Here is a 25,905-nt window from a genome sequence, read left to right on the forward strand (position 1 = left end):
CGCCACTGTCCCCCAAACGTGGGAGGCCCCTCGGGGTGGGGGTGAGGGGGGCAAGCCCCGGGCTCTACCTGCAGGGGTCGGAACCCCCGTGGCCTCGGAGGGCACCTCTGCACAGCCCCCCCGCCGTTGCAGAGCGCAGGCCGGCGGCGGCTCGGACCCGGCCCGCGGGGTGCGCGGGGGCGCTGGCACGCGGCTCCGCGTACAGAGCGGGTGGGCTGGGGTGTCCAGGGTGGCACGGGCGCGTCCCGGGGCACCCAGCCCCGGCCCCGGAAAGGCGCGCTGGCCCTTTAAAAGGCCGCGCATCCCCGGGCCGGCCTCCCTCCCCGGGGCTCCAGCTGTGATTGACGCGGGGCGGCGAGAGGAGGCGCCTGGCGCTAACAAAAGTCCGGCGGGCGGCGTTGGAGCGCGGGGCCGCGCGTCTCCTCCCGGCCGGGGCACCCGCAACAAGTGGCCGCCGCCGCGCCCTCCCCGGGGAAGCCGCGGCCGCGCAGGGGCGCCCGGAGGCGGCGGCCCAGCCCGTGCAGGGAGGGGATCGGTGGGAGGGGGGGGCGCATGGGGACCCCGCGGCGGCCGCGCGGCCCCGGGGCGCCCGCCGGCCCCCAGCGCCGCTTCTGAGCGCGTCCTCGCCCCCCGCCGCCGCCGCCCCCCTCCGCCCCCGGCACCTCCCAGCGCAGCCCCGCTCGGAGCCCGAAGGGGGCGCGGGGCGAGCAGCGCACAGCCCCCCCTCCACCTCGTCCTCCTCCCCCTCCAGCCCGTGCCCGGCCGCCCCCCGGGTGGGCGATGCGCAGCTAACGGGCCAGTCGGGCGGGCGTTCCTCGGGCGGCGCGCGCGGCCGGTGCGCCCCAGCGATGCAGTGTCCCGGGAGACGGCGGGCATGACGGCGGCAGGATGGGCGCGAACAATGGCAAACAGTACGGCAGCGAGGGTGAGTGGGGGGGGGGGGCCCTCCCCGAGCTCGCCCGCGCGCCCCGATCGCGCCCCCCGGCCCCGGGGTCTGCGGAGGCAGCCCCTCGCCCTCGGCCCCGGCGCGCCCCCTCTCCGCTCCGGCCTCTCGGCGCTGTCAGCCTGGGGCACGGAGCGCTGGGGCGCCCCGAGGATGCTCGGCTCACCTTGGGGTGGCGGGCAGGGGTAGGTGGGTGGGGAGGGTGTCGGGGGTGGGGTGGGGTGGGGTGGGTCAGGCAGCAGCAACTTCCCGGGCTGTCCCAGGCAGGGCTGCAGCGGCGTTTGTGGCGTGGTTCTGAACCCGGGTGCCTCAACTTTCCTTGGGTGGTCGGGGTTTAGGATGGGGAGGTGGGTTGCGGGGGGTAGGGGTGGGGTTGGGGGCTGGCAGATGCGGGACGACGTGTTTGAAAAATAGCGCTGGGCAAACTTTCCCAGGCCTTTGTGCTCGCGTCCAGGGCACTCTCCTGCAGCAGGAAAAAAGTTCTGCGAGAAGTTCCGTTTCCATTCCCTGCCCGCTGGCCCTGGGCTGACAGCTCCGTGCATCTGAACCCCGACAGCCGTGGCCTCGCGAGCCCAGGCGGAGATGGGGGTGGCGGGCTGGGGGGTGGGGGGCTTTGTCTGGCCCCTCCGGGGACTGGAGACGGGCAAAGGACCATCTGTTATGTAGGGCTGGAAATTGCCCAGAAATATTGCCTGTCAAGTGGGAACTTGGAAGTTGGGGGAACTTTAAACCCCGCCTACTCCTAAAAGGATGATGGGTTGGCTTCTCCCGCGCCCCTCCCCCGCCTCCTTGCAGACAACCTTCGCGTTGTAACCCACATGAACTGCGTGGATCCTGTGCCCGGGCTCCCAGGCAGTTCCCCAACGTTCCAAAGTTGGGATGGTGCTTCTTCCAAAGTGGTGGTGGAGGGGCGGAGGAGGAGTGAAGGACGCAGGGGTGCACTGGCCCCCTGGAGGACCCCTGGTTCCAAAAGGGGGTTCTGAGCCTGCAGCCCGCAGTCTGGCCTGATGCCCCTTAGCTCTTCTTTCTTGCAGCAAATTCCTCCAGTCCTGTGGAGAACTTTTGAGTGGTTCTGTCCCGAAGTGGATCTGTCTCTCCGAATTTGTGTCTGTGTTTGTTTCTCGGCAGCTCTGCGAATTCACAGCAGAAAGCCACACTTCCAAAGCCATATGCGCAAGAACTTTTTGTTTAAATCATTGCTTTCCAGATCCTCATGTTTTGAATTCCATTTATGATATACATATATACACACACATAGACATACTTGGACATGTGTATACGTATACATATACGTGCCTATGTATATTTCTTGGACAGTTATGTGTGAGAGGTTTGTAGATGTATATTATATATGTGTACATCTACATATTTAAAGTTAAAAGGTTGTCTTTTTTAGATAGCAATTGTGAAAGTGCGCCAAAAAAGATTATTGCAGAATCTTGGCTACACCCCAAAACTCCTTGGAGTTAATGTCTTAAAAATGTGTGGAAAATGAAAGATGAAGTCTTCTTACTCCAAGTTATTAAAAAAGGCTTTTAGGGAATGAAGTGCACCCTGATCAATTCTTGGTGTGCAGACAAGCTGTTCCTTGATGCTGGTGGGGAAACGCCACTCCGAGGGGTCTAGAGCATCGGGCTCTGCAGCCGGGACAGACCCCTCCCCACCATGCCTAACCTATTGCAAGTTCTTCTGCCCCAGCCTTCTCAGATTGTTCAGCGTGTGGTGTATGACGACTTCCTGTCTGAACAGCAGCATTTGCAACCCTGGGGAGAGAAAAGGAGAGACAGAAACTAATGTTCTCCAGCTGTTATCCGTAAATGCTACCTCTGCATTTTCACTTCAGCCGGAGTGAAATTTTACTGGCTTCGGGTTGAGATACACTGTGGACTTTTTTTAGGAAAAGGAACTGGGGCTCAGCTGATTGCAGGGGACCAATAGAAAGTCGTGGGAGGTAACTGAGATTTGGCTGGACGATGGCTTTGGGTCTTGTTTACATCTGTTCTCTTGAAAAGCATCAGGTTCTTCCCTGATAGGAGAAAATGGAGAAATGGAAGGAACCTGAACTTGAAAAACATACCTCCCTGCCTCACTCCCCCAGTTTCACTGGGTTTCTCCCAATAAGACGTTTTTATACTTGCAAATAAGTTTGTGTAACTTTGTGACATTGTATTATTGAATGGTTACATCTAGCAAATAAGGTTGTTGAAATTTGTCAGTACAATCTTTTTTTTTTTAAATTAAAAATGCCAAATTTGGTGGGGGAAGGGCTTGGAGCTACACCCGGCTGTGCTCAGGCTTTCTTCCTGGCTCTGTGCTTCGGGGTCACTCCTGGAGGGGCTCAAAGGACCATAGGTGGTGCCAGGGATTGAACAGGGTCAGTTGCTCTGGGAAGTCTCTCTCCGCTCTGATCTTTATATTTAAAAGTAGTTCCCTCCTCTGTGTGATGTTGTTGCAGTGACTAGAGGTGCCCCTGCATTCTCTGGGCATCGTAGGCTTTCGAGGCATTGCTCGTGCAGTGCTCTCTGGGCATTCCACTCACCCATGGCTGGGCTCTTGCACATTCTGGTTCTTGTGCTCTTCTGGGGTTGCTGTGGTTTGCACACATGTGCTTACCAGCAGTTGCACTCCTGGCCGGAGTACTCACATATCTTTACTTTGGGGGCTCTCTGGGGGTTGTCCTTTTGCAGCGTGATGCTCACGTATATCTGCCCGGCTCCCCGAGATCACATGCTCCACCCTGTTGCAGGGTCAGGTTGACAGACAGCAGAACTTGCTGCGTGTGGGTGGTGCTGGGGATCAGACTCATGCCATTGAGCTTGCAAGATAAGCGCTAAATCTTAGCTACTGAGTTATTCCCTGAGTGCTAAAATATAAACTTCTCAGGGATGTAGAAGCAACTCTTAGATATCTCTGCTATTAAAGGATATTTCTATTATTAAAGTAGACATAGCACTGTAGCACTATTGTCCCGTTGTTCATCGATGAGCTCGAGCAGGCACCAGTCACGTCTCCATGGTGAGACTTGTTACTGTTTTTGGCATATCGAATACGCCATGGGGAGCTTGCCGGGCTCTGCCGTGTGGACGGGATACTTTCGGTAGCTTGCTGGGCTCTCTGAGAGGAACGGAGGAATCGAACCCGGTTGGCTGCGTGCAAATATTCTTAAAAATAGATTTTTCATGCAATTTAGGCATGGACTATTTTAGTTAGGTTTTTTTTTTTTTTTGGCATTTTTGGGATCACATCCGGCGATGCTCAGGCGTTACTCCTGGCTCTGCAGTCAGGAATTACTCCTGGTGGTGCTTGGAGGACCCTCTGGGATGCTGGGGATCAAACCTGGGTCAGCCGTGTGCCAGAGAAACACCCGACCTGCTGTCCTATTGCTCCGGCCCCTGGTATGGACTATTTTAGAACACAAGGGGGAAATTATTAATGAATGCTGAGCTTTAGATTGCAGTGAGAGATCACTCGAGAACATTGGTGCTTGTGCTTTAAAATCTGCTGTTGAAGCGTATTTTACCACCACATAGTTGTTGAAACCACCAAAAATTGTAAATCACTTCTCGAATTTATAAGTATTGCTGAAGTATGGAACCGTTGAAAAAGTCTACGTTTCATATGGAATATCTCCTTCTCTTGCTCCTTGAAAAAGCCCTTTTTTGGGAAACTGGAAGAGTCACTGTCATCCCGTTGCTCATCGATTTGTTCGAGCGGGCACCAGTAACAGCTTCATTTTTTAGACTTGTTGTTGCTGTTTTTGGCATATCAAATACTCGATGGGTAACTTGCCAGGCTCTGCCATGCAGGCGAGATACTCTTGGTAGCTTGCCGGGCTCTCTGAGAGGGGCGGAGGAATCGAACACGGGTTGGCCGAGTGGAAGGCGAAAGCCCAACCACTGTGCTATAGCTCCAGCCCTTTTGGAAAACTAAGACAAAATATCTTATTCCCGAGGTCTATCTCTCTCTGCAGGTGCAAATGGTCTGAGACTTCCCCACTGCCGTAAGAGCCCCCTTGCCCCCCATCTCACTTGAGAGAAGGTCCAGAACACTGAATCTTGAGTTCCGCGTGGAACCAGTGAATCTTTGAGCTTGTGTTTGAAGCGGGAGAGGTGTTCTTGTGTAGCGCTCAGGGAATCCACTTGGTAGTAAATTTGATTCCAGCTTCAGTGTAGATACTGAGAACTTGTTTGGTTACCCCCAAATCATGGGGAGAGACATTCATTCCTGGCATTATTTCTCAGCTCTTCTTCATTATTGTTATGTTTTGGTTGTTGTTATTCTTTTGGGAGCCACTCCTAGCAGTGTTCTGGTCTTACTTTTTTGCTCTGTGCTCAGGGAACACCACTGGCAGTGCAATGGGGACCACTGGCATCGCTGAAGATCAGAGTGAAGTTGGCGGCATGCAAAGCACATGTGTTAACATCTGTGCAGTCTCTCTAGCCCCAGTTGCCTTCGCCATATCTTGCTCTTATAATACCACAACAGAACTTGCTGAGGAAGATTAGCCTTGGGTAGACCAGTTAAACTAAAAAGCTAACTTAGCACTGTTATTGCCCAGAAATCAGTCAGTGCCCCTTTCCCTGTATCCCTTATAACTGCCTTCCTCATTCTAACTCTTTTTTTTTCCAACACGGAGTTCGGAAATATCTGCTTCGCTCCCCTATTCAAGTTATGTGTAAACCACTCCTGGGCTAGCCCCAAGTGCTCTGTGTTCCTTAGTGCTTAGGGGCTGCTCACATTAATGATTTAATGTGCAGCCCCGTCCCTCCCGCTTTTCGCTTGTTGGTAGAATCAGAGGGTGCTCTTGGACATCGTCTCCCCGCCTTCCCTGGTTGCTCGCTTTCTAGAAACATAAGCGGATGTCGAAATGATTAGTCTGTTCTGGTAAATTATTTTATGGAGGGCTGTTTTTTCTCTTTATCTTCTTTCATAAAGTGTAAGTTACAGTGCGTGCACAGAAATCTGGAGAGTGAGTCGGGGTGATCCAAAGCCATTAGGACCATTAGCTTTGACTTCAGTTAAGCCAAATAAACAAAGCGTGCGGCTCAAGTCAAGGGCGACTCGCTACTTTCCCTGCCTTTTAAGGGTCTGAGCCTCACCCTTACTCGGGGGCTTCCCTGTTCTATTTATCCGACTCCAGCGGGTCAGGGGAAGTGATACACGGTTAATAGCTCCTTTGTAAGGGAGCGTGTTGTGAGATGGGAGCTGCTGAGGCCTTCGTGATGGGGTGTGACCCTTGGTAGCTCCGAGGCTCCAGCAAGGGCCTGGGGTCCTTCTTACCATCTCAGACCTGTGCTGTCAGAGGTGAGGGGAGCCAGTTGCCTGCGCACGCATAAATCATCACAAATCTCTCACCACCTTGGGAAATTTGTCTTGAAAAAATAATAAAAGATGGCAGTGAACGCGCATTGAAAGCTTGCTCTATCCAACACGATTCTCAGCCTTTGACGCATACTGACTTGTGGAGCCCTCGAGGCACCCCTATGGGGCCAGCGCTTTGCAGGGGCTCCTCGGAGCAGACGGAGCAACACAGGTGCAGGGAGGATGATCATCTGCAAGCATCCTGCTGTGCACAGAGCTGGACTGGAGACCCAGGACCAAGCCGGCCAAGTCTGTTTAAGCCTCCAGGCACCTCTGTTTTTTTTTTTTTAGGGGGAGTAGGATAGGGAAAAGGGAACACCCAGTGGTGCTCAGGACTTGTTCCTTTCTCTGTGCTCAGAGATCACTCCTGGCAGGGCTGACAGGACCCCGGGTGGTGCCAAGAGTCAAACTGGGGTTGGCCACATGCACGGAAATCACCTTAACCCCTGTCCTATCTCTGCTGACACAGGAGTCCCTTTCCCATCCATTCAGCTAGTGACTGAATTAACCGTGACTTCTTATTTCCTAATCAGTGCCAGGAACTCTCCTAGATTCTTTGTCAGAACAACAGAGCAGATGAAGATACTGCTTCTGTGAACTTGTGTGTGTGTGTGTGTGTGTGTGTGAGAGAGAGAGAGAGAGAGAGAGAGAGAGAGAGAGAGAGAGAGAGAGAGAGAGAGAGAGAGAGTGAGAGAGAGAGAGCATGAGAGAGCGAGTTGAGAGAGAGTACAGGGGAGTTAGACCAAGAGAGTGAGAGAAAGTCAGTGAAAGAGTGAAAAATGGCATGATAAAATGCATGTTTTCACAAACAGTAATTTAGTAAACCACGTTGGTATGTTCTGAGGAGTCAAGGTCCTCAGTTTTTGAAAAGGTGTCTTGGGGATTCTCAGGAGTCAGAAGAAAGAGGGTGCTGCAGGGGCTGGAGCGATTGCACAGCGGGTAGGGCGTTTGCCTTGCACGCGGCTGACCTGGGTTCGATTCCCAGAATCCCATAGGGTCCCCTGAGCACCGCCAGGAGTGATTCCTGAGTGCAGAGCCAGGAGTAACCCCTGTGCATCGCCAGGTGTGACCCAAAAAGCAAAAAAAAAAAAAAAAAAAAGAGGGTGCTGCAGTTTTAACTACACCAGTTACCATGAGCCTGACGGAAAAGTTGCCATTTAGAAAAGGGAAGAAAGAAGTAACACTTGAGAATCTAGGTTGTATGTTGGCTGCTACTGTGTTATAGCAAGGATTGGGGGGGTGCATAGATCATTATTTAATGCCAGAGTAACATCAATAGTGCTCTGTAAGTATAGCTCATTGGAGCAAATTGCCAGTGGATTTAATGAGTATAATATATATGTACATATATACATACACATATATGTATTTACCTCAGCTCTTTGCTTATATGTTTCTTTCAGTCACACCACATGCTTTGGGACTGATTTGGTGAAGTATTGGGGTCTAGGACCTGATTTTCATGATTTGACCAGGGGTCAGTAACGCCTGACGTACTGGATCTGTACATATTGGCCTGGAAATGCCTCTGAATACCTTTGTGATTCTGAAATAGACATAGGCTTTATGCTGCCAGTAAATGATTTCATTTTGATGAAATGCAAAAGATAAATGATTCTGGTTCCACTGTTCAGTTCAAATCACAGAATTGGTGCTGCAAACAATACTGTCTTTGGTCTGGCAGTAAGATGTTTTTAAAGATTTGGGGAATCATTTTGCATTTTTAAAATCATGGGGGGGGTAAGAAAGAGAAGCAACTTTTCTTCCCCTTTGGGAATCAGTTTATGTAAAACTGCCATAACTCCTGCTCCTCCTGGAAAGAGACGAACTTTTAAGCTGCCTTTTTTTCCTTTCCGGAATGTTGGTGGCCTTGCCACCTTGCCTTTAGCCTTTATTACGGTGACTCTGGAAACTGCTTGAATTGCTCTATTTGGCTGTTTGACTGGTGGAACCTCTGGGCCTAAAGTATCATGTTAGGGATGTATTAAAAAATAAAACAGCTTCTCTGAGTATTGAAAGGAAGACATGAAACTTAGAAGCTTGATGTATCAAAAATGAAAGAGCTGTTAGGAAGAAGATTCAATTTCTGTGGGATGCAGACGGGCATGAGTCATTCTGAAGAACGCATAATGATAATAATCACGATCACGATAGCCTGTTAATCACTGATTTCTCGGGAGGGCCCAGTAACATCTCATTTCATCCTTTCCCTGAGATCTTAGAAGTTCATCTGGACTCGACCCTCCTAACTATATTGCACTGGGGGCTCTTCAGGCTCATGGGAATGAGATCCAGCTTGTTACTGGATTTTGCATATGAATACACCATGGGAAGCTTGCAAGGCTGTCCCATGTGGGCAGGAAACTCTCAGAAGACTGCCAGTTTCTCCCAAAGGGAGAAGCAGGCTAAAGATATCCCGCGGCTTCTGAGAGCTTGCTTTAAAGTCTCTCTGGATGTTGGCCGTTGATGGGATTACACATACCTGGGTTCCTCTGCCAGTACCTTCATGCATGAGGCCTGTCCGAACGTGTGGAGAGGGGCCTCGAGCATGGCTGTAGCTAGGTTCCGGTGGTCCTCTGCCGCCGGGAGCTCTGCTTGGTGTGGGGAAGGAAGCTGGAGCCCATCCCCTCCTAGGGGCCCCCGGGAAGACAGTCAGGCGTGCGGGCAAGAGACTCTCTGATAATAATAATAATAATAACAACAACAAAATAATAATAATAATAATAACAAAATAATAATAATAACAAAATAATAATAATAATAAACTCTAAATAAATAATAAAACTCATAAAAATAAAGCTTTCAGAGTTTTCCACATCTGAGATAGGTTTCCTGGTGAGCAATAGAATCCTTGAAGCTGGTAAACTGGCAGTTGCATAAAGGATGTTGGACTAGAGATTTCTTTATTGAGTGGAGGAGGGGCTTTCAGTACAGGTCCCTTCACTGGGTTCCTCGTCAAGCACCTATAAGGTGCCGTGAAGTTTGTTGATAAAGGGTGGTTGTTTACTGTGGTTGTGTTTCAGGAGGTAATTTTAATCTTAATGTTTCTATTGGAATAACACTGTATTTCAACAATCCATGAAGTGGCCTGTGGTTATCCTTGTAAATCAGCATCTCTCTGTGTGGCTCTTTGTTCACAACCACAAACATTTCATTTCTCTCCTTCACCATACAATCCACCTTCTTTTAAAAGAGTTCTTACTCTTTCTAATTGAGATTGCTAATGTCCCCTCTCAATGTGTTTGTGCCCTTTAGTTGCTTAAAAGTGTTTCCGTGTCTTTCATGAAGCCAATACACATATTCCGTCTCTGTCACTGGTGTCAGTGCCTATTGTCCGATCTGGATATTAATTGGAAAATCTACAGTGTTTCCCTGCCTTCCGTGGGATATAGCTCCCTGGTCAAAGAATCAGGTTTAAGAAACAATTTGCTCTTATTTTCAGAGGTATTATGGGTTCTGACTCTACCTATGCTTTTAGTCTTACTTCTGTTTATTACCATAAAACATCAACGTCACTCAGTCTTAAAACAGGACCCTGCATTGTGCTGGGGTTGAATGTCTGGAATAAATGTTTTCAGTCGAAGTGTCAGCGTTTGAATCGGTTCTGCTGGACAGTGATATTTGATCAGAAGCTCCATATTGACTAGAACCAAAGAAGGACCATATTTCCCTCAGAATTATGATGTGCTTTGATTGAGCCCAGACAGGGCAGTTATTCTCTCATGGGATCATAAAGTCCATATCAACTGACTTGTCCAGAATGTAGCTTTGTTCTGGGTTCTAGTGACAGAAATGTACTCACTGCATTATTAAGACAAAATCAGGCTTGTTCTGAGGAAAGTTAACATTTCACTGAGAAACGAGACAGGCTAGTGATGTCAGAACAAGATCGTAAGTGCGAATTCTCAAGGGGGGAGACCCCACTTCTCTTCCTGTGCCAAGTATGAAAGTGATAGGTGAGATGTGGACTCAGAAAAGTGTGTGTCTTTAATGTCAGTCTTGTCCAAAGCCTGCAATTCCTGGAAAAGCTAATGGATGCAAATGTTTTTGAAAATAGCAATCAAATAGGTAACTGGGGAGAGTACTAGCCACAGATCTTTGGGAGATATTTCTTTGAATGTAGAGACATTTCCTAGGTGTCCCTGAAAACCTCCCTAATTCCAATTCTCATAGCATTTATTTCATGGAAAGTGAGTTTGTAGCCTGTGGATTTCGTATGTGAGATCATGGAATGGTTCAGAAAGGCCAGACCAGGTCCTTCTCCAGCTAATCCAGCGGGGGAGACTAGAACCCCTTTGCTTGGGTTACTTAATACCCTAAAGACAGACAACTGCGACACTTCTGATATGAATCATTCAGGAATCATTTCTGGGCTTTCCTCAGCAATGCAGTGAACCAGGAACACACGCTCCAGACCGTACCTGTCCCATGCCTGAAGCAGGGAAGACTGTTTCTGGAGCGTAAATCTCTATTAGGTCGATGTATTAGATGTGCCTGTTCTATCAATGCCTGTTTGAATTCAAAACCCATCACCAAATGCAAACCAGTTGTTAACACTGCATGAACTCATAATTGTAACTTTAGAAGCCCTGAGCAATGTGTAGAAATGTTATTAAAACATTTTTTGTTTGCTACCCTTTCTGTGGTAAATTCCTTTTCTGCATTTTTCAAGCAGATGGAGCAGCAGAAAGGGAATCACGATTTCCAGGGAAAAATATCCGGAATTTTTCTTATACTTGTGGACTGACCTTCTGGCTATGTGGAACTTCACTCTGTGGCAAGGTGGAGAGGTAGAGGAGGCAGGGGGAGATTGCTTATATGAGCTTGGGGCCTCTTGAGGGTTCAGTGACTATTTCAGCCTAATTGTGGGCACATATGAGCTATGTCCACAGGCTATGGCCAGGCCATGTGTTCTGGCTGTTAGATGGATCTTAGATCTCAGGAGGAACTGGCCAGATACCAACAAGTGGACTATAAGGAACAACCGAAGTGTTAGGAACATGGTGTAAAGGACAAATTCAGAGGTCTGGGGAATGAGAATATTTCTTGTCCTCCAGCGTAAAAAACTGAATTAATGTTCTGCTTATATCTCCTAACGATAGTGCAGCTCATGAAACATAACTGATTATTCCTGGATGTTTGCAAGGCTTGGCTTGTTAACCAGGCTTATTATGTTCGTGACTATTCTGTTTTATTTTTGTGATGCTGGGGACCTCACCCATGCAAGCCAAGTGCTCCTACTTGAGACTGACCATACTCCCCAAATGAGTTTTTTATTAATTTTTATTTTTAAGTTGTTTAACCTATCACCGTGAGGTACAGTTCCAGACTTACAAACTTCCGTGTTTACGTTTCAGTTATACAATGATCTAGTGCCCATCCCTTCACCAGTGCCCATTCTCCACCACCAGTGATCCCAGTATCCCTCCCACCACCCCACCCCACCCCAACCTTTGTGGCATGTGCATTTTCTTCCCAAATGAGTTTTTTTAAAAAAATGTTTATTTTATTGAATCACTGTGACAAAAATTACAAAGCTTTCAGCTTTAAGTTTCAGTCATATAATGATCAAACTCCTATCCCTTCACCAGTGCACATGTTCCACCACCAAGAACCCCAGTATACCCCCCTCCCACACCCATCCCCCAGCCTGAGTGGCTAATGATCTTTACTTTATTATCTCTATACTTTGAATACATTCAATATTTCAACAGAGAACTCACTATTATTATTTGGAATTTTCCCCCAAGACTCAAACCTGCTGAAAAGGCATCATTGGATAATTTGTTTTCCATTGCTGAGAATGAAGATTATATGAGCTCTTTGGTTTTGGATTTCTGTTATTTCAGCTCAGTTCAGAGTCTAGAGGCATTCCTATCAGAAGTCGCGGGGTGCCAAAATGGGTTAGTAGACCTCTCGGATCATAGTCTTTAAGGAGCAGAGGGGCCGTGCATGCGCAGCTGCTCGGGATGTCATCTGGGCGGAGAGCATGCCAGTAACACCCCCACCCCATGATCTCTTGGCGCGACAAGTCACCGTAAACTCATACCTCTGGGTTGTGAGTTCTAGGAAGTGGCGGACGCCACCTGGGCATTGCTGCTGTTGCTGCTGCTGCCGCCACCGCTGCTCTCTCCCCCGTAGAAAGAAAGTGTTGAGAGAGAAAATCCTTCCCCCTCCCCAGGCGGCATGGGGTTGTAGCTCAGTTCACAGTCTAGATGCACCAAATGAGTTTTAATGAACAGTGTTAGTTAGCAATCACTGAGGACTTTCTAAGTGACCTTTCCTCCCTGAGCACCCCATCACACTCCTTTGCCTTAATCGTGACATCCAGAGATGGCAATCTCATTTTACAGATGCAGAGTGAGAAGCTAGGAGCCTGGCTTGTGCCCACGGCAGGTGCGGGGACTCATCACTTCAGAAGTCCTGCGGCTATGTTGGCATTCTCAGTGTGCCCGTTACAGCCTCCCATTTCATTTATTGCAGCCCGAATCTATCCCAGTCTCAAGAGTAGCAGTGACTGGGAAGTAGCTGTTACGATGAAGGAAGTAACGCCCTGCAGCCCGTCTCGAAACCACGTCTTCAGTGGCAATCAGTGCAAGCGACTGCTGGGGCTCCAGGCAGGTTTTCCTCCCAGGGGCTGGCAGGACTCTACTTCTGGTCCCATTGAGGTTGGCTGTGAACAGGTGGCTTGTCTTTGCAGTGGAGCTTTCCTCTGATCTGGCAGTGCTCAGGGCTTATTTCTGGCTCTGAGCTCAGAGATCACTTTAGAGTAGTGTTTGGAGGACCGTAGGTGTTGCCAGGTATCGAACTGAGTTGGCCATGTATATGCAACACAAACACTCTAATGTCTGTCCTTTCTCTTGGGCCCCACAGTAAAGCTTTAGGGGGCAATGAAGCACTCATCTCATTCTCATCCTGTTGTGACACTGTCCCTCCACGGGAGCATCTGCTGAGATACGGGCACCATCAACCTATGATGAGCTAAGGCTTGGCCATTCAGTGTGGGAAATCCAGTGGAAGAGGGATTCCAGTCAAGTGCTATTTGGTAAACCCTTAAAAACAGGAACAGCAGAGGCTGGAGAGATAGTCCAGCAGGTAAGGTGCTTGCCCTGTGTGCCAGAGACCAGGGTTCAATCCCCAGCAATGCATATGACTCCTGGTCACATGACTAGGATGATCCCTGAGCATAGATATGTAAGCTGTGAGCATAGTTAGGTATGACCCAACTGATCAACAAACACCCTAACACAACTAATAGCACCTCCCCGCCCCCCCCACACAAGGGACAGTTATAGACTCATTGATCAAAACTAGATCTTTCAAAGAAAATTTTTCTGTCATTTAATTCTTTCAAGGCCACATTAACCTTGACGAGGCAATAATCTGACAGATTAGCCAGTACTCCAATGTCTATAATGACCATAGCAGTAATTAGTTAGCATGTTCTATAGTGGGGAAAGTGCAGAGGGAAACTTAACTGAATTTTTCAGACCACATTAACTTTAATTTTTAGTTTGTTTTTTCTTTTTTTTGGGGGGGCACACCTGGTGGTGCTCAGTGTTTACTCCTGGCTCTGTGCTCAGGGATCACTCTTGGCAGGTTTGGGGGATTATGGGGTGTAGGGGATAGAAACTAGATGGCCATGTGCAAGGCAAGTGCCCTACCCACTGTCACTCCAGACCCCAAATTTTATGAACTTTTAATAGAGTTTTGTCCCAGGATGTCATTTACCTGAGATGGCTTAGTACCAGCTCTGAAAAACAAAAGCTGTTTCTACTTCCCTCTGGTTCCAAAACCATGGATTTGAAACAGCTCTTAAGACGGGGAATTATTCCAGTATGTGTTTGCAAATGTGCCCCTCTCTTTTTCCAGCCCTTGGGAGGCTTCTCCATGGTATCTATGAAATTGCTTTGAAGACTAGAAAGCATTTCAGTAATTCATCTCATTTGTTGCCACAGGGATTGTGGAAGGGGTGTTTATCATTATTTTCAGTCCCTAGGTCAGAGAATCGAAGTGATTGGTCTTGATTTTACAATGAAGATTAGTCGGGCACCGTCAGCTACTAAATACTGTATTCTAAATTCCATATGCCCTCAGATGCCATTAAATGGTACAAGGTAGAGCAAAAGAATTTGGTCATGTTAGAGAAACTGATAGGTAGTTTTGGGGGAGTTGTTTTTGGGTCCCCCTAAGGTGCTCAAAGCTAACTCCTGGTTTTGCATTCAGAGGTCACTCCTAGCGAGCTCGGGGGATCATATGGACTGCCGGGATTGAACCTGGGTTGGATGTGTGCTAGGCAAGCACCCTCCTCGTTATACTAACACTCCCGCCCAACAGGCACTGTTGAATATTCTACACTGCTTAGGCCCAAGGATTAAAAATGGAGATCCTTGAAATGCTTTTCAACTCTGCTGGAACTAGAGAAGCCTGGGTCGCCTACGAATTTCTGTGGGGTGTGCTACAGGGTGTGGAGGGGAGGAAATAGGTCACAGAATTCTGCAGCAGCATGAGGAGCATCTGTATGTCGATAAAATTGTAACAATGAGAATGCAGACAAAATTATCACTAGATAAATGTTCATGACAAAACTAACAGTTTTCATTAGTGTGTACTTCCTCATTGATGCAACTCAACTGAGTGTGGGTGTGTGTTTCCCTCTGGAAATTTCCATTGAGGATGCTTAGAGAACTTTCAGATCCATTTTTTCTCCCGAAAAGATCATGAGAACCAACTATAACATGGAGAACCCTCAGCATCCTTGAGCCCCATTTTTTTAATCTCCTAGTATCCTCTGCTATTGAATAATTGCATTGATCAGAGGTCTTTGAGAGTGTTCATGGGGCTAGTTCATTAAGATGAGTTGATACCAGTCTGTTTCTGCACCTGTTGCCTACATGACAGTGGGGAGACTTCCTGAGCTCTGGAACCCCTGGGAATTGCTCATGGTGGGTTGAGTAGCACCTAGGGCTCTGGGCACCCCCAACACATGTGACTGGTTACATCTCCATTTTGAAAAGCGTCCTTTCCAGAAGATTCCAGAAGTCTGGAGCAACAGTACAAGTTCTACGGCATTTGTCTTACATACGGCTGACCCGGGTTTGGTCCCTAGCACCCATGTGGTCCCCACTGAGTCCTGCCAGGAGTAATCCTGAGCACAGAGCGGGATTACGCCCTGGGCACTGCCAGGCATGGCACAAAAACAAAATCAGAAGCTGTGCAGTGTTCAGGGAGGTAATGCTGGGGCCCGGGTAAATAGTACAGTGGGCACAGCCAATCTAGGTTTGGTCCTCAGCATCCCTTATAGTTCCCTGAGCACCACTGGGAGTTATTCCTGAGTGCAAAGCCAGGAGGAACCCCTGAGAATCACTGGGTGTGGCCCCCAAACAACAAAAAAGGTGCAGTGCTGTTGCATTGGGGAAAGGGGAAAGGCAGTGGGGGACCTGGGGTTTCTTTTGAAGAGTTTGGTGTTAGTTTGGACTTGGTTCAACTCCAAGGAAAGGGAGGTGTGGCAGATACTCCCTACTTGATTGACTGGACAAATGTTTCCTCCCCTCTGCACCCTGTAGCACAACCCATGGATAGACCCTCAGGGCCTCATGTATGCAAGGTGCTCCACTGAGGTACATTCCCAGTCCGAATATTCTTTCCCTTGACACATAATATATGCTTAGGGCAGGGCGTGTTCTGGGCATTTTCTTTGAGATTTCTGTCATTCAAGCAGGTGGGAATGACAAGCAGCTCCATGTGTGTGTTGGGCTCTCTTAAATATAAGATGTGCTACTTTCGATAGAAATCATTGGTACAGGACCAGAGCGACAGTACAGTGGGAAGGACATTTGATGACCTGGGTTCAATCCCAGACATCCCATATGGACCCTTAAGAACTGCCAAGAATAATTCCGAGCACAGAGACAGGAGTAATCCCTGAGCGTCAATATATGTGGCCCCCCCAAACAAACAATGAGTGGATACCAAAAGTCACTGAGGTCCAGTCATTGTGGTGAAATATGCATCACGTCTCTTTGGCCTTTACTACTTTCCATTCCTTTCACTACAGTTTACTCAGATTTTCTGTCTTTTCTCTCTTTGTATTTATTTATTGTTCATCCCATCACATGCTCAGTCTGTTGTCAATATAATTTTCTCACATAGTAGGTCTTAATATATTTTTAAACAAATAAATTAGGGGATATCAGTACCCATGGTCTTTATCATATCTGAAAGAAGCTTATGCAAACCCTATTACATTTGTGATGAGCCCTTCTTACACTAGAGCATTCTACTAAATACGAAGATTTCTCTGGACAGACATTTTCTTCTGAGGATATTCTGACTTGCACTTTTACACTTTTAAATATGTAATTGCATCTTAATATTGATGTGTTTAGATGCAAGAGAACTCATATTCTACCCCTCTGGGTTCTTCAGAGAACAAAAACAATCAAACAAGCTTGAGGCACATTGGTAAGAGAAAGAATAAAGAGAACTATTTCATAACATGCATCCATCATGAGAGAGACACGGCGGAGTTGAATAGTTTGTCACCTTATTTATTTTCCCCAAATTCTATTTTCTGAAAGCACCATGAGTCACAATGTTAGACATAGTTGGGTTTTTGACATACAATGTCCCATCACCGATCCACTACCAGTGTCCATTTCCCTCCACCAGGCTCCCTCTTCTACCTCCCCTCCACCCGCCCCCCGCCCCCCAGCCTTCTGCCACCACCCAGCCCTAGCCCCAGCCTGCCCTCTTGACAGGCAGCTTTTAAGTTTGGTCATTAAAATTTGGGTCTCAGGATTTCAGTGGTCCTGACTCTGTGGTTTGGATCTATTTGCTGTTATTCCTCAGCACCACCGATACACCCGAATCCCCTCGAGCCCCCGCCCCGTTGCTTCTCATCTACCTCTTCTCCGCTTCCCCTTCTGTTTCTTTCCTTCTCCCGATACTCCCGGCCATGGGTGACCTGGGCGTCCCCCTTTAAGCCATTGCACCACCACCTTCTTTACATTGTTGAGCGTGGGCTGGAGAGAGTGTCCCGGAGGTGGGCTGCTTGCTTTAGATGCTCTTGTGGCAGGCTTGACCCAGCTTATGGTTCCCTGAGCAGGCCAGGGAGCACTCCTGAGCACAGACAGAGCCAGGGATAGCCCTCGATCCCCACCATGTATGACCAAACCCTCAACGAATCAATAGATTGCTTCGCTGATGCGGAGGACTTGGGAAGAAGAAAGGGAAGTTGGGAAAGGGAATAAAATCAGGCACAGCAAACAGTCTCCGTACACTTTCTCCACTGGCGAGAACATTTCTGGGAGAGTACTTGAAGAGAGACATTTCCCTGTATCACTGTATCACTGTCATCCCGTTGCTCATCAGTTGACTCCAGCGGGCACCAGTAATGTCTCCATTGTGAGATTTGTTGTTTCTGTTTTTGGCATATCGAATACGCCACGGTAAATATATATATTTTTTCCAAAGGTGATTTCCACTCACCCTTCCCATCCCCTTCCCCACAGCCCACAAATGAACTTTTCCCCGAAGGCCTATTTTTGGCCTGCCAGATTTTTTGCTTCCCTATACGCCAAAAAGAGTTTCAAAGGAAAACAAGACGTTTAATTGTTAGCACTGCTGAAGACAATTGCTACTTCCCTGGTTTCAGTGTTGTTGACTTAACTCTGTTCTGTGGTTGAGTAGAAGGAACATTGCTGTGTGTTTTTTATTGAAAATGATCATCTCAGTTATCTTGGGAATTGAATTTATGGGATGATTGAGTTATTCATCTGGAAAACTTTAAAGTGATTCCGTTGTAGACCAGGGAGGTAGCTCAGAAGGCCAGAACACATGCTCCGCATGTGGCATCTTGGGTTTGATCCCTAGCAGCATTGGACCCCAGAGCACTGTGCCAGGAGCCTCCCTGTACATCATATGGTGTGGTCACCTTATAATACTCCCCCCCCCCCCCGCCAAAGCTAGTCTTGAGATTAAAAAGTGTTCTTTTTGCCTTATGTACTCATAGGATTAGGAATCCGTTTCAACTCCTACATGGAGCTACTTACTGCAGAAGGCATTCCTGTCTCTCCCTTTCACTATGCTGGATAGGAAAGTTCCTGTGTGTGTGTGTGTGTGTGTGTGTGTGTGTGTGTGTATGCTGTGATCATATGACTTATAATTGATCTGTCTCTAGCTTCCCAGGCTGAATAAAATCTAAAGGGAAATAATTAGTTTCCTGAGCAATTCAACGTGTTATTGAAATATAGTGAGTATGTGGATACATATACATACACAAGCCCATACCGATAATAGTTTAATATAAATTAAACAAATCCCATTATCCTTCACATCCACATCTCTAAGTGTGTAGACATACATATCCTATAAGGCACTTTTTAAGAGAAGACTAAACTTGAAATGTCAAATATTTTTTTTCTCTAATAGCATGACATCCATTAGAGGAATAACTTCAGGCCAAAGGTTGTCAGAAGACTCACTCGAGCAGAGGCAGAGTCCCCCATATCCCATCTTGGACTTGGAGTGTTTCCATGAATCCACTTGGAACTGTGTTTTACTTTGCCTTTTCAGCCTGAATGCAAGTTTAGCTCAGATGGGTGGGTACAGTGTCTCCTTCGTGGACATTTTAGTCTACCTGACGCTGGGCTGCCTTGACATATGTGTTTGGAAGGGCCAGAGTGTAAATCCATTCACAGGCAGCACTGGTGTGCTCATCTTTGTGTTTCATATTTTTATTTTAATGATCAACAACTGTTCCATTGGTTGGAAAGATCTGTCCCACTTCATTTGGACAATGTCTGTCATACATATTGCATATACTTCAGTGAATTTCAAGATGTGACATTTTTGTCCTTTTGGATCTGCTTTGCTTATTCAATTATATTTTAATAATTTCCTCCATCTTCCATTTCTGTTGAAAGATCTCTCCTGTTGATTACCTTGTGAGCTTGTTTTGTGAGACAGTATTTCCTTGGGGAGTCTTTCTCCGTTTGTGAAGCCATAACAACATGAACTGAGCAATAAAAAGCCAATTCCCTCCCGTTGGTTGTGCTTCAAATCGTCATTTATTTGATACGGGCTAATAAAAACAGGAAAAGGATCATTTTTAAATGCTTTGGTTGGGGCTGCTTTACTTCCAATAAGGAAAATTGCCTCACCAGGGGGAACATGGGTAATAAAGATACAACTAACTGAATAATTGTATTCATGGTAATGTCAAAATCCCCGAGCTGCTGCCTGCAAATCTAATTTAATCCTGGGATGGCTGTGTGTCCACTGCAGTGTGTAGATTAGAATTTTCTGTGGCTGTTGATCACATGTTCTCACTTCACAAAGATTCATTACAAATGCTACCAGAAACTTCGGATATGTAATCCCCCCCACACTCACCCCCAATACTTTGTAAATCTTGAGATTAGCAGCAAAGGGGATTTGGAAAATGGACCAGGAATGAGGTGTGGAATAGAATTGTGTATATATGGGAAAAGTAACCTCTTTTCACCTTATAGAGGGGAAATTGAGGCAGAAAAATGGAATAGGTCAGACAGAGAATAACTCTTTAGTACACTAAATTTGATTTTCTCTCATGATGCTGGGGATTGAACCCAGGAAAGAAGAACTAGTCTTACTGCTGAGTCATCCTGTGCCTTTTTGGAATCATTTCTCTCTCTCTTTCTCTCTCTCTCTCTCTCCCTTGCTTCTTTTTCCTCTTACTTTCAGAAGACTTGAGCTGAATGTAGAGGCTGTTCTTCTTTCCTGCCAGATTAGCCTCCACAGGACTGAAGCTGCCATACCCTAAGCTCCACAGAATCCTGGTCTCTCAAAGCCTGGTGCCTCATCAGAGGTTGCTTTTACCCAGGGTGAGGCAGTTACTCCAGCTGGCTGAGGAGAGGTCCAGTCTGGGTAGTTCTGAAGAGCCATCTTGCTTCACTGCTCTCAGGGACTGATGAGATACTTTATGGCATCTCTACCAGACCATCCCGTGTCCCTGCCCTGTCTGCCTTCACCTGGCCTTTTCCCAAGGGGGCTTCCCAGAAACCTGTCCCTCAAATCCTTTTACAGATGCTTACGGGAGATGGGGCAGTGGGAACGGGATGCTCTTCCAGCAGGACGATGCTGCTGCTGCGAAATCTCTCCAAGGATCCTTCTCTCCCGGGAGGGGAGTCCTCAGCTTACAGGTGAGACAGGAACTGATTCCTGCTGGAGAACCGAATGGAGCTCTTTCACTGGGTAGACTATGACTGCAAGTCTATTTGGCTCAAGGATCTTGTCCAATAATTCTACAGAGCCAGTTGTAATGTTCCCGGTTGCTACTATTCCTGTTAGCTTTGAAGAGCCATCATGGAACTTGTCAGAACTCAGAAATTACTGCAGGTGGGCCTGGAGACCATTTATTTGTCTGCTCTGTGCCTTCGACCCTGGCATGGGAATCATACATCCTCAGTAAGTCCTACATGATCCCATTTGCTGATTATCTGAAGAGCGATCTCCGAAGGTCACAGTGGTTGGTAGTAGAAGAGTGGGGAACAGATAGTGAAGTGGAAACAGATGGTCATAGATATTATTGTCTGAAAATCAGCAATTCTTATTACTCTCTACTGAGAGATTTGGGAAATTGGCAATGCTTGTTACATGATAGGCTAGTACCAAGTAAAAATTCATTAGACAGATAAAACACACAGGACTAGGCTGAATGAATCACAAAGAAAATGGAAAATGACTAAATTAATATGTAGTCTCTTGATCATCCTAAATAGTTTATTAGTCATTTTATTATGCATAAATAATGTTCCATTGGGATTAGCAAACAATCATAATTGGAGTCTCTGTAATCTGGAGAAATTGGGAGTAATTGGAAAACTATTATTCGTTCAATATTATCAGTACTACAAAGATGCAGGTTTTCTAAAGTTTCCTTGGCATAAATAACCAGCTACTCCTTTAGAAAATATTCCTCAACTCCCACTGTCTACAAATTAAGTCAAAATTCATTTATTCTTGGTATATAAACTCCTATGTGTTCTGTAGCCAGAGTCTCTCTCTGATTTCTCTCAGGTGTCTATTTTGTAGGCACCGGATAATCCTGGCCAAACTGGGAAGCATCTCAGAAATATCTGAGACGTATATATTCATCTTTTTTCATGCTCCCCTCTCACCTACAGCTTTTCCCCCCTTAGGAACAACTAAGTTTTAATTTTTTTATTTTTATTTTTTATAAATTTATTTATTGAATGACTGTGAGAACAGTTACAAAGCTTTTGGGTTTAAGTCTCGGTCATACAATGATGAAACACCCGTCCCTTCACCAGTGCACATTTTCCACCACCAAAAACCCCAGTATACCTTCCCATCTCATACCCTCCCCCTGCCTGTGTGGCAGATGATTTCCACATTACTCTCTCTCTACTTTGATTACATTCAATATTTCGACACCAGGCCCACCATTATTATTTGGGATTTTCCCTTAACACTCAGACCTGCTGAAAAGGCAGCATTAGACAGTTTGTTTTCTGTTGCTGATTATGAAGAGCATGTGATGTCTAGCTATCGTGGCTGTAGGATTTTGGAATTCTGAAATTTTAATAATTAAATCTGGAGGGATTTCTACCAAAAGCCGCTGGATTCTGAGTTTTGCTTGTGTGTCTCTGGGATCATGGCTGTTAGCAGCTTGATCAGCAGCCAGAGGGACCATTCATGGGTGGCAACTCGGGGTCTTCACATTAGGTTTTCGGTGCCGGGGCACCCTATGTGGGAAAAGGTGCTGTCCCTCAGCCTATTCCCCCTGCTGGCTCAGTGGCCGACATCTTCCAAAGGCCATTGGACAATCAGGTATGGGCCAGCAGTGACAAGACACTCGGGGACCTCATGGGATGGGGGTGGAGCCCGCCCTGGTACTCCCCCTGCCCCAATGAGACCCCACGTCGACACCCACAAACAGCCTCTCCAGCTACTAGGACAGCTTTTGATCTAGTGTCCATACCTGCTTGACGTGTGTGGGAGTAACAAAGTGATCCTCTCAGCTCCATCCTGAGTTCTCCTTGGCAGAGGTGTGCCCTTGAGAACAGCTCCTCAGGGGAAGCTCTTCTACCCAGAAGTGCTTTTGCTTATTTCTCATGATGTCAATTCTTGGGTTTAATCAGCAGGTTTTTTTTTTTCATTGATTTGCTTGAGCGGGCACCAGTAACATCTCCATTGTGATACTTGTTACTGTTTTTTGCATAGCTGATACGCCAAGGGTAGCTTTGCCAGGCTATGCCATGCAGGCAGGATACTCTCGGTAGCTAGCCGGGCTCTCCGGGAGGGACATGGAACAATAAATGGAACAATAATCCCCCACAAATAGCTAAAGCAACTGGGGAAAAGGAGATGGGAGGCATCACCTTCCCCAACTACAAAGTAGTAGTAATTAGAATAGTGTGGTATTGAATAAAGACAGACTCTCAGATCAATGGAATAGAGTTGAATATCCTGGCAAGACCCTCACATATGTGATCATTTAATCTCTATACTGGCTACCGGACTGTAGATAGATCTAAACCCACAACTTCTGAACTAGGAATTCTAGAAGTTACAGTGTCATCTTTCTCTATCTGCCACTTCTTTCAGCATTTTTTCCTTAATCTGTTTTGAGCTTGGGTGGATGAAGGGCATGTTTTTCATGGACTGCCATCGAGTCCCTTATGCTGGTGAGCAGTGGAGGGGGAAGAGTAGCTAAGTGAAAACAGATGGCTTCTGAGGATGTTTGGGTGGCAGTGATTGAAGAGAAGGCTATGGGCTTCATCAGTGGAAAGAAGAATAGCCAGATGAGTGACACAGAAGACTCATCCTGGGCTCCGCTTTCTGGGTCGGGTGCTTGGGTGCTGTGTTGACCTCAAGCCTGAGACAGATCTGCATTTTCATCTAGTTGGTTCTTGGGACCACGGTTCTTTGACACATCCTCTTGCCTTTGGTCTTCACCAGCATTAAAGAAATGCCTTGGGAGCCGGAGCAATAGTCTAGCGGGTAGAGTATTTGCCATGTATGCGGCTGACCTGGGTTCGATCTATCCCAGGCATCCCATACGGTCCCCCAAGCACTGCCAGGGCGTAATTCCTGAGTGCAGAGATAGGAGTAGCCCCTGAGCATTGCTGGGTGTGACCTAAAAAACAAAAATGAAATAAAAATTTCAAAAAAGGAATTTTAATAAAATAAAAAGAGATCACTTTTCAGGGACTATTAGACTGAAGTTCCTCTAAATTTATCTAAATTACTCTTTCACTTAAATTCATTTAGCCAACAGCTACTTACTACTCTTTTCTGTGAGTCAGCATCCTGCTTGCCTTGACCATGAGATATAATGACTTAAAAAAAAACAGCAAAAAACAACTCAAACAGCCCCAAACACTCATTTGTCCTCTAGGAACTTGGAATGTGTTGAGGAAACAAGAAAAGTAAGGGCTGCTGATTAGGCAGTTAGGGGTCCAAACATCCCAAATTCCAATCAGGATCCTGCTACTTAAATAGCAAATATTTTCTGCACAGCCTCATATTTAAGGTAGCTAAGTTAGAGTCGACCTCAAATGCTACTACATGCTATTTCTAAATTCTCCTGATTTGGCCCTGTAAACTGATGGATTAGCTGCAAATAAATTCTGCCAGAAACTTAGAAAATTGGAAAAAAACAGTTGTTTTTGGAATTCATTTTTAAAACAGGAAATTCCTGTCTATAGCTAGAAAAAGTTGTCACACAAACAACATACGTTCTGCTCTATTTCCCTTTTATTTGGACAATACTTTCAGATCAGCACTTGATGGAGAAAAGTTAGAACGTGGCGTGTTCTTTTGTGAAGTCTTTATTTTTGAGTTTTAACTACAGGAAGGCTCTGAAAAAGAGCCCAAGCTCTCTTTTCATTATGGCAAAAGCAGACTTTCCTGGGAAGTAGAACACTAGTGTATTTGCATTCTTCGATGACAAACTGTCAGTAAGTAGTAACCTGGATGTGTATTTTCTACATCATTTTTTTTTATGTTCAAAAGTTGCTGGAAAAAAATTCTGTTGTTTCAAAAGTTTTCAGTTCAACTTAAAATATTGTTTACATACAAGTGTATGTGTGTGTCTGTGGCGTACATGTGTAGCTAATAGTTTCTATTTAGGTAGTCCCAATATTAAATTAGATGCTGCATATCAGATTCTGTTACGTTTATTTGCTGTCATATTAGTTTGGCCCTCTATGTCCAACGCTCCTGACATTAATTATGCCTGAATGAAATAGAGGAGCTATAAAAGAGTGATATTTTTCTGAAAGAATTTTTTCAAAAATAAAATCCTTATTTAACCAACACAAAAATATGTCGGTTCTTTAAATTAGTATTTTCTCTGTGGGCCTGCAGTGATAATGAAATGGGTTAAGCATATGCTTTGTGTGTAGGAGTCCCAGATTTGGCCCCCTGAGCACTGCTAGGTGCAATCCAGAGCACCCACCAGGTAAGGCTCCAAAACAAAATAAAAATAAAATTAACATTTCCTGCCAATGGAAACACCCTATCCTTCTCCTTCTCTAAGAAGTTTAGGAAATAGAATAAAAATGAGGAAATCTTTTGTATCATTGCTAACATGTTATCCATCCTGATGTGATGTCTTTCATTTTTGCCCGTGGATGTTGAATTTTAAAGTAGGATGGACTACCAAAGAGAGCTTCGTCCAGTGCACAGTTTTGAAATCAAACAAGATGTTTAGCTATCAGATGCTTGGGAAGACAAGCAGTGTGCCTTGGTGGCTGACAGCACAAACCCAAGAACTGGATTTTTCAGGTTTCAAACAGACTGTTACTAATTACGGGATCCTGTGCAATTTAATTCTGTGAGCCTCCACTTGTGCATCTGGAAAATGGAGTCACGAGTGGTTCTTTCTCCCAGAACTGTTGGCGGAGGGATTGGGTTAGTTTCCATAAAGCTACGGTGCCTGACCTGGCACACAACACATTCTTCTTCTAGATCTTTCTTTCATCCAGTATTAATGTACACACATGCCACTGCTAGCTGAATCTTAGCATCTGTGAATCGAAGGTTCACAAACTCATAATATCATTTGCTAGAGTGAGTTTAGGTGACAGAAAGAAGGTGAAGTGGTTATGTGGGAGCCAGTGGGCTTGTGATGGAGATCACAAATCGGTACTATCATCAGTGTCAGCACTGCCACTGGCGTCATCATTATTAGCTGATACACGGCAGAGTTGTAATTCAAAGTGACATCCTGTCCAGCACTTAGCCAATTATTCTATATGGTAGATCCAGGCAATGTTTATACAAAGCAATTGTCACTTTGGGAGAAAAAAAATGTTTAGTCGTTTATTCTGAGCTTACTCTCTTTGGATAGTGCCATTGGATTGAAAACTCTTTGCACACTTGAGTTTTATTATTCCAAGTCCTGTAAGAAGAGAAAATTTCCTACTTATTGGCAAAAGGAGGATAAAGAAAAGCCCACATTCCCCTGAGTGAATGAGTCCCTAGATTTATACATGCTCACAAGCTAAGGGATGGGGAGTGACATTTTTCTTTTATTTGTTATTGCTATATATTTGGGTCAGTTAAACTTTAAATGCCACAACTTCATGTGT

General features: G+C 46.2%; 1 protein-coding gene across 2 annotated transcripts in view; it reads left to right on the forward strand.

Annotated features, from left to right (window-relative positions):
• Window positions 1-472: 472 nt before the first annotated feature.
• Window positions 473-25,905, forward strand: part of FBXL7 (F-box and leucine rich repeat protein 7) — a 434,915-nt gene continuing 409,482 nt past the window's right edge. Inside the window, exon 1 of one of the 2 annotated variants that reach the window (XM_055141893.1) lies at window positions 473-925. In XM_055141893.1, coding sequence (XP_054997868.1) covers window positions 889-925 — 37 coding nt within the window. In that variant the 5' untranslated portion in view covers window positions 473-888. The remainder of the gene's footprint in view (window positions 926-25,905) is intronic. The other variant, XM_055141898.1, reaches the window with a different exon arrangement.

The sequence above is a fragment of the Sorex araneus genome, chromosome 1, assembly GCF_027595985.1.
Source record: "Sorex araneus isolate mSorAra2 chromosome 1, mSorAra2.pri, whole genome shotgun sequence".
Taxonomy (NCBI): Eukaryota; Metazoa; Chordata; class Mammalia; order Eulipotyphla; family Soricidae; genus Sorex; species Sorex araneus.